Genomic DNA, 9,629 nt, shown 5'->3' on the forward strand with positions numbered 1-9,629 from the left:
TATATATACACATATATATATATATACATATATATACGTACATATATATTATACGTCTTAAAATAAATAATATCTGAAACGTTATTACTTGTTTTATTTGTTAGGTACTTCTTCGCGACTCACTGAAATTTTTCGTGGCCTGAATTTGGGTTGTGACCCACAGTTTTGGAAGCCCTGAAATGTGAACTGACATCAAATTGGTGTCAAAATATTGTGGCTCAAATCTGATTTTGAGTTCGCCGTCACGATTGAAGTATGATAATGGTTTGTTTCTTATGGATGGGTCCGGGTGAGATCATCAAGTTTGGTTTCACACGGAAGCGGTTCTAGAATTTTTTTTCCTACTCTTTTCATTCATTTCAAGAAGCGCTCAAACGTTCGCTTGCACGTCTAAGTTTGCCGACAAACGTTCACTGACAAGATGAAAGCCTGTGAAAATATTGGGGGCTTGTTTCTCATGAACCATCAGCCCGTTCGGTGATGGTATATAAAAATTAAGGGCCTGAAAATTTTATCATTTCCATTCGTTCATCATGGAGTTTGTCTCAACTGAACGAGGCACCGCAGGCTTCTTTATGAAGGATATGCATACATCCTTGATAAGCAGAGAGATGCAACCAGTTATTGGAGATGCGAGAAAAGGGGTGAATGTAAGGTTAGATTAACAACAGAGTACGACCACTAGAAAAATCCGCTTTCTGAGCATAGTCACCCACGAGATCCAATACGAATGGATGTCACAAGGACTGTGTCCGAAATCAAATACATACACTGTACATGCATTTCAAAAAACAAAATTAATTGAAAACAAGCTTGGTAGTTTTGGTGACTTAATGCCAGTTAAATACACTCCATAATACAGATTGATGTTACAATGACCTTATTTATTGTTTTATATTACGAATTCACAAAATTTACAGTGTTCATTTTGAAAAGAAGCCTACTACCTACTACATTATTCTGCAAAAGTAGCCTTGAAATGAAGCTCATATCGAAAAAAGAAGCCCATCCGAAGTTGGCAAAAAAACAAAATCCAGGGCTTCAATTCAAGTTTTTGCGGTATTAGCAAACGTAGGCCTACAAGTAATAGTAGTTAAACATTCTATGCTTTAACAGTAGAACTTTATCAGCTGGGGCGAATGCAGGATTTGGTCGTAGGGGGTACGTGAGAATCCATACGAGCTCAGGCCCATCATTCATGGGGCGGAGGTGCGAACATTTGAGCATATTGACGTCTATGTTCCCGGAAATTGCAGTCTCATACCTTTAAAAATTTACAGGTACTATGAGGGGGTAGGGGGGGCGATCGCATCATTGCAGCCCTGCATCGGCCCCAGATTATTACGGCCCTTTCATTATTATAAAGAATAGTAATACGTTACTAGAATAGAATAATTAATTTTACGATTTGAACAGTGGCCTACTAATTCTTCTTATCAAGAACTTTTAGCTCTATCACAGTATGGAAGTTTCAAATTTAATGCTCAAAACAAAATTTTACATTTGAGATCTGTAAGCTGTGCACAATATTCGGTACTAGAAAGGTTTTGGACACATAACCGAAAAATAAATTATCCATCCATTAACATCAACATCCATAAAAAAATGTTGGCGAATTCGCTGTCGGCAAAATTGGCTGTCGACGAACCACCCTGTCGGCAAATTGGCTGTCGACGAACCACCCTGTCGGCAAACTTACATTCGGCGAAATGTGGTGTAGGCAAAATCTCGTGTGGGCGAATGATGTTTCGGGCGATTCTATAGGCCAAATGTCTGTTGGTGAAACATCAGGTCACGAAAATTAATCATTCATCCATTAACATGTTCACAAGAATTTCGGCGAATTGTCTGTCGGCAAATTGGCTGTCGGCAAAACCTCCTGTCGGCAAACCACCATTCGGCGAAATGGTTTTTCGGTCGATAGTCTGTAGGCCGAATGTCTGTCGACCAAATGTATGTCAGTAAAACATCTGGCCACGACAAAATGTCGGCGAATTGTCTGTCGGCAAATTGGTTGTCGGCAAATTGGCTGTCGGCAAATTGTCCTTCGGCAAATTGACCGTCGACGATTCGTCCTGTCGGCAAACTGACATTCGGCGAAATGGTTTTTCGGTCGATAGTCTGTAGGCCAAATGTCTGTCGGTGAAACGTCCGGCCACGACAAAATGTTGGCGAATTGTCTGTCGGCAAATTGTCTGTCGGCGAATTGTCTGTCAGCAAATTGTCTGTCGGTGAACAGACATAAGGCGAAGTTGATTTTCGGTCGATAGTCTGTAGGCCAAATGTCCGTCGGCCAAATGTCTGTCGGTGAAACGTCCGGCCACGCTTTCTTCCCCTCTTCTTTATCTCCAGATTATTTTCTAAACGACATAACGTCTACGGTAATATCATCAACTGCAAGGCTTAATCCCTCTCTTATACACATCTAGATGTGTATAAGAGACAGCTTTCTTGGTCAAATCACGCAGTGATTAGGGGTTACCCGTCGTGAGAGCAAATGAATTTAAGCGTTGACTGGCCTGCCTACCTTGAATATAGAAAACCGTTTGTTGTATTCACTGGAACCAATTTCATAGGTCCTGTTGTATTTTACGATGAAGCTTTTGAAGTTTTCAAAATCTGTAAAAGCAAACGTTTGATATGAACATATTAGAATATACAAAAGAGTTAACATTGCCCGTAACATTGTTGTTGGACACCCTCGCTTTGTTTTTGTTGCTCAAGGAAGTTTGCGGAAAAAAGAAAATTCCCCCGATGACGCGAATTGATATCATAAACCGTTGAGGGCGCATATCTTCGTACGATACAAGATCTTTAATATGATACAAAGAAAGTAGTACTGATACAAAATAACATTATTTTCCAATACTAAAAATTGAAATTTGCGACTTACGAAAATTGCGAATTTTGCCACAATTTATAATGAGGTCATGCAATTTGTCAAGCATGTATTATCTTCCATAACAGGCTTAATATCATATTACTTGTGTTTTCGATAACATAACACAACAATGACAATGGATAGGCCATGGACCTATCCATAGGCCGACTACGTTACCACTGCTGAGGGGTGGCGCCAGCGGAAGGCTCTCCTCCCCCGTCTGGGAGAGCCCCCCCCCCCCGTCGGGAGAAAAAGCACAATTCGTCGGGCAGAAAAAAAATTTATGTATTTTTAACTATTGTAGACTCTAAAATCGATTAAATAAGCCTTTGAAACCCCTAAATTGTCAAAATTTTTGCGGGCTTCGCCCTCAGGTCCACTTTCGAAACCTTTCAATCGAAGCTCGACCACGTCCATTTTGCTTTCGTCGGTGAAATTGGGTAAATCCTGGCGCCACCCCTGCCACTGCTTTCAAATTTGAGCTATTACCGGTATTTTTTTTTTATTCAATTCATCAACAGTACATTATACAATAAAGTATGGAACATTACAAAAACATTTTTGAAATTAAAAGAAGTCTACCACAGATGTTCCAATCTGCCCTTATAAGAAATAATCAATAATGTTTATTTTATTTTAAATGTGTAATTATATTTTTTCTTAAACACCTCAAACGAGACCAATCATATTTACTACGGTAGATATTTTAGATTAGATGGTGAATAGTGGTTCTAAAAAAGCCCATTTCATATAGGCCTAATAAAAATATATATTTTTGACTGTTGTTTATCGATATAACATTCCGTTTTATAAGTTGAAATAATCTCATTTTTGATTTGTCTTATCGAAGGCTTTGCTCAAGCAACTTTGCTTTTGAAAATAGAGTATTTTACAAAAGTATAGAATTAATTGCTTTAGTGGCTGTTTATTATAATGAATACCAAAGATAATTATTTCATTAGTGAGGTTTAAATTAAAACCTGTGGTATCCACAATCCACATTTTGCAAGGATGACCAGATTTCTTTCACCAATGGACAGTTACAAAATAAATGTATAATAGTTTCGTTTTTTCCATCCCCAAATGAACATAAGGAATGATCTTTTAAACGCATTTTACAAAGAAGATAGTTCGTTGTAATAATTCTATTTAATATTTTATATCTTGGAAATATTTCAATTTCGTGTCCATGGTACAGTTATGTAGTGATACGTATATTTCATTAAGTTCATTTATCCATTTACGATGTGATTTCCACATGATATATTTTGAATTCTTAAGAATATCGTATAATCTGCGACAACCTTTTTTGTCTTCTAAGAGAGTTTTCATATGAAATGGAATGCAAGGTAGACATGGCTTAAATACATCCATTGTTAATTTTAATTCCAAATTTTGTTACAATATGTTGCTTTAAACCAAATAAATGTACCCTGGGAATTCAACAAATCACTGATTAATTTAATACCAGAATTCTTGCATAGAGAATAATTTAATAATTTAATAATTTAATTTCATCATTACACCAAATATACATTCTTAACAATTCATCTGCGGAATTTGGATGATGATGCTTTTAAAATATCCCCATGCATCTGTTACCTCTTGTCAAAAAACATTTTTTATATTGTTATTTTTTCTCTTTTGTGGGAGTTGCACCCACTTTTATTTCATTTCTCTTAGTTTAATAACATTTTTTCCCTTTTTTTCTACACATGAAATAATGACATACTGGTAATAAAGGCCATTGAATAATAATAATAATGATAGTAATGATAATAATAATATTAATGATAATGACACTTTCTTATAATTTAACATCCACTAAAGGTTAGTCCCTTTGAAGCTGCATTACTGGATTATCATCAGAACTATGTGCTATTCTACGAAGCCGTGTCATTTTAATGACATACAAAACAGATTGAGATCAACCATCCTTAAACCGCCGTGTGCTAATTTTGTCTGGTTTCTTTTGCCAGACAAAATTATAGAACAACGAGTTGATTTTAATAATAAAGTCTACAGAGGGGTGGTTTGGAATTGATAATATCATATGAATTAATTTGGGGAGTATGATTTAATAACCGTTATTTTCCCTATAACTGTCGGTTTTCTTTTTGACCACTTATTTACAAGACGCTCAATCGTTTCCAAATCTTTTTCGTAATTTACATTAACCATACGAGCCGCATTTAAAGAGAAATCCAATACCGGTACCGTACCTAGAATTGAAAAAAATACCTTTCCCTATCCATTTAAATTTTTGTCTAGTTTTTATTTTAATTTCACAATGTTTTTTACTACCTATCCAAACTATATTATTTTTTTCCTCATTTATTTTTAAGCCCGAAATTTTTTTCGAACAAGTCTAATGTATCTAAGGCTGCAGGCAATGACGTTTTCGAACCATCTAGCGCTAGTGTGGTATCATCTGCATATTGCGATATCTTATATTCTACCTCATTCAATTTAATTCTATTAATCTTCCTATTATTTTTGATTAAATTATTTAGGAGTTCAGAACATGACAAAAATATATACGGTACGGCGAGGGGTCACCCTGCCTACATCCACGTTTAATTTTAAATCGCTTAGACATGCTACCACTAATATTAATAGAAGGAAGCATTTCAGAATAGAATATTTTAACCCAGCGTTTTACTGAGGCCCCACAATTAAACATGTCTAAAGTTTTATAAATGAATTTATGGAAAACAGAATCAAACGCTTTTTCAATGTCCACTAACAGGAGCATCCCTGGAATATCAAATATATCAGTAACATTTATTAAGTCGCTTATCACTCTGACCTTTTTCTCCTATAAATCTTCTGGTATAAAGCCATTTTGCTCTCTGCTTATAAGGTGCTCTAAGACCATTTTAATCCTATTCGCAATACATGCAGAAGTCAATTTATAGGTACCGGTAATACTTAATGACGAGATAGGCGCACCTTGGTTTATTAGGTTTTTGAGCCCAACTGTTGTGTTTGTGTTAAATGACCTTGTTCGTATACATAATTAATCCGATTCTAACTAAGAAAGGACCAATAGCCTACCTACCCAAAAGAATTTAAAAAACTGCCGTAAATCCATCCTGTCCCGGACTCTTATTGTTAGTCATATTTTTAGCGTTCTTGCTATTTCAGAAGAGTGAAGCGGTCCCTCAATTTCATTTCTTTGCGTAACTGATAATTTGTTTAAATCTGTATCATCAAATAACGTTCCTAATAATAATGTGAAATCAAGGTTTTCATCTCTATTTGCGTATAACTTTTTATAGTATCTTTCCACATTTTCTACAATTTTATTATTAGCTGTTATTTCATTACCCCTCTCATTTATTAGTTTGTAAAAAATTCGTTTTCTCTAAATTCAAGAAAAAAGCTGTTGGGATTTTCCCATGTTCTATTCATTGCGTTTTAGATCTAAGCATGGCATTATGCGCCAGGGATCTACTAATTCCAATTCATCTATCATTTTCAAGACCCTTTCTCTTGCTTTCGAATTGTTTATTCTTACGTAATTTTTGCATCTTTTGCCGGGTTTCAGGTTAAGTTCCAATCCCCACAAATCATGGGCGTTGTTAAACGAATTAATAATTGTATCAATCTCGTCGTATGTTGGATTATCAATATTGGGTCTGTATATAGAAAGTAACGTAAACCGAATGGATTACAATGTGACGTCAAGTGCTAACCAATTTCCACACTTGTCCGTCTGAGTTGTGTGGATGGTGACATTCAATTTGTTTTAAAAAATAATTGCTACCACTCTGGAATTTGAAGTGCCATGGCTAAAGAAACAGAGATCCCCCAAAACGTCTTTCACATGTGATCTGTGTCTTTAGTTAGACGAACGTCCCGTAAACAAATTATGTCATGTTGTTTTTCCTGCAAGAAATGGAGTACATCAATTCTTTTTTTCCGATCCCAATTCCGCGGCAATTCATGGACACTATATTAATTACTGACATTTATAAAGAAGATTCTACTGTATGGCAGGAGGTACATAAAAAACACTATAACTAAGTAATACATGATTAGCCGTATAGGCTGTTCATATATGGTATAGTACCGTATGCAAATGAGCATGAGTGACCATCAGCTCTTGTGTGAAAACTACACATTTCATTTGAATAAGCATAAAGGGCATACCTTAAATATTTATAGTTTAGAACAATGTAAACTGGTAGATAACAAATATGAAAAAAAAAACAATTAACACTAATAATCATTATGTTAACGAGATATCAAAATAGGGGCAAAAACTGTATCAACCTTCTTTCTTTTTTTTTATATTAAATTTGTACATTTAAATTTGTACTGTACTTTAGGGTGCATTGTCCTATAAAAGGTGGGGGAAGAAAAAACAAAAAACAGACATAGAAAATAAAAAATAAATTTAAAAAAAATGCAAAATTTCAAAAATAACTTTTAAGATTCGATTCATGGAATCCTGAATCCTTCTTATTCAATTATAGACAATACATCCACTAGGTTTAGCATATACCAGTAGTACAGCACAATGTTATTATATATACATTTTAATCATTTTCGTCACTGTCCCGTTCAACTTCTAAATCAGCATACCTACGGTACTTAATTTCTTATTTGTTTTTCATGCGATTTTGTACTTTGTTCCGTTTCTTTCGTTTTCTTTGGATGCTTTTTTTTAGCGTTTCTTTTCCCTTGGTTTAATTTATCTGGAACTGCAGTAATAGTTTTCACTATACCTTGATCAGTAACAAACTTTAGTCGATCATCTGAAGCCAAGCACGAACTCCGTCCCTTCTCTTTTCTCTCAAAATGCCTGATAAGGCCCCTCGCCTTAATCGTTGTTAATAAAAATGACGTTCTTTTTAACTGTAGGTTTTTCTTTGGAGCGGTCTTCCTTACTTCTTCTTCAACTGTGTATTTATAGAAATAAGCTATAATAGGGCGATGTAGGCCTTGTTTAGGTGTCGCACCGATCCGATGAGCTCATTGAATATCATCTTTTTCGATTTGTATTCCCATTGATTTGTTCAATTTTTTTTCATAAGAACCAGTAAAATTTTGCCCAGGCTCAGTATTTTTTGCTGACTTTGAACAAAATTTTGTTCTTATTTTACACAATTTTCAAACACAGAAAATTATATTGAACAGTAGTATACTACTGTAAATAAAAATGGCCCCTGAAAAAAAAAAGTGTTTTTCTACTTTAAAAATAAATAATTAAAAAACCTCATTTGACATTTTACCTCAGCCTCAATTTGTTCTTAATTTGTTCTTAATTTTTAAGCAGTTTCAGCCTCAGTGTTCTTATAAAATGTGTTCTTATAATAATTTAAAAAAAGCAGTGTAATAAAATTTAGTGGCGTAGAAAAGTATTTTTTATTGGCGGGGGGATGATTGGCGTGTCAGTGTAAAGCTCCATTTTATCCCATACATAATCAAAATATTGGGGGGGGGGATGATACAATGGACCATCCCCCTTGTCAAATATTGGGTGGGGGAGGGATCCCCCCCTCTTGTCAAATATTGGGGGATATATCCCCCATTCCCCCGGGATCTACGCCTATGTCCGTGGTTTTACCTTGTTCCGAGCCTTCCGGGAATCCGGTAAACCTTAAGTTGTTACGACGTGCACGACCCTCAAAATCCTCGACTTCACCCTGTAGTGCTTTGACTTGCAATGCCATTGATTTGCGTATCCAAGAATTCCACATTCTCTGTAATGTCTACGCCCATTGATTCTATCTCCTTTTTTAATAACAGATTTTGTAGCTTTATTTAGGTCATTTCACTCTCCATACCACTTATCTTTTACAAAATATCATAGGTAGCTAACTTGATCTCATTGATTGACTTCGCTTAAATTTCTGCTTGACCGTCACAAGCCAACTGCCGCTGTTGTTCACACTACCACAAGTAAGGTTCATTGTTGACCAGGTGTTGCGGCCTGCTCGCTGGAATGCATTCTTGTGTTGAGGCTAGGACCGTTTGCTTTTTCAACAGACTTTTCATTCCAAATTTCCTCTAAATTGGCTTGATATTTACCTTTCCGTTTTGGTTGGGACATTGCCATGAAGGTAATAAAGTACATTAATTTGTTTATAAAATGAGAAAATCTTAGTTTGTGATCGATCAACGATTGCCCTCATTATCTTTATCAACGGCACAGGCAATGTTTAAGTACATTAAATCATTAATTACATTTAATTCTACTTACAAACATTCCAAGACGACATAGCATTTATGGCTAATATTGTTTAAAAACAAAAAGGCAACTGGACCAGTATAGGAACAATACGGTAATGGATTACATTTTAAGTGGGACGATGGGGGCCAAACAGAATTGTTATTTAAAGAATCATTCGCCGGCCGTAAAACCTTGAATTGAAGCCCTGGGCTTCTATATATTCGAGGCTACTTTTGCAAAGTAAAGAGGGGGCTTCTTTTCCAAATGAATGCTGTAAAATTTGGGAATAAACAATAAATAGGGCCACTGTAAGATCAACCTGTATCATAGAGTATTAACCGGCATTAAATCACCTAAACACTGTATAAACCAAGCATGTTTGAATTTATTTATTTTTCTTTGAAATTCATTACAGTTTATGTACTGTAATATCGTGAAAAGAAGCCCATGCTAACTTATAACTTAAAAATAAGCCCATGGGCTTCTTTTTCGAGATGGGCTTCTTTTTGAGGTTACTTTTGTAAACTAAAGAGGGGGATTTAATTCGAGATTGGCTTCTTCTCGAGA

At 35.4% G+C, this 9,629-nt stretch overlaps 1 protein-coding gene across 1 annotated transcript in view; it reads right to left on the minus strand.

The window, feature by feature from the left end:
* The window catches only part of LOC117112478 (cathepsin F-like), an 11,961-nt gene extending 3,170 nt beyond the window's left edge, over positions 1-8,791 (minus strand). The window contains exons 1-2 of the mRNA XM_033255567.1: positions 8,457-8,791; positions 2,528-2,619 (exon numbers count right to left, since the gene is read on the minus strand). Coding sequence (XP_033111458.1) covers positions 2,528-2,619; positions 8,457-8,589 — 225 coding nt within the window. The 5' untranslated portion in view covers positions 8,590-8,791. The remainder of the gene's footprint in view (positions 1-2,527; positions 2,620-8,456) is intronic.
* Between the last annotated feature and the right edge of the window lie 838 nt (positions 8,792-9,629).

Source organism: Anneissia japonica, unplaced genomic scaffold, assembly GCF_011630105.1.
Source record: "Anneissia japonica isolate Jap-2015-1 unplaced genomic scaffold, ASM1163010v1 scaffold284861_len14191_cov161, whole genome shotgun sequence".
Taxonomy (NCBI): Eukaryota; Metazoa; Echinodermata; class Crinoidea; order Comatulida; family Comatulidae; genus Anneissia; species Anneissia japonica.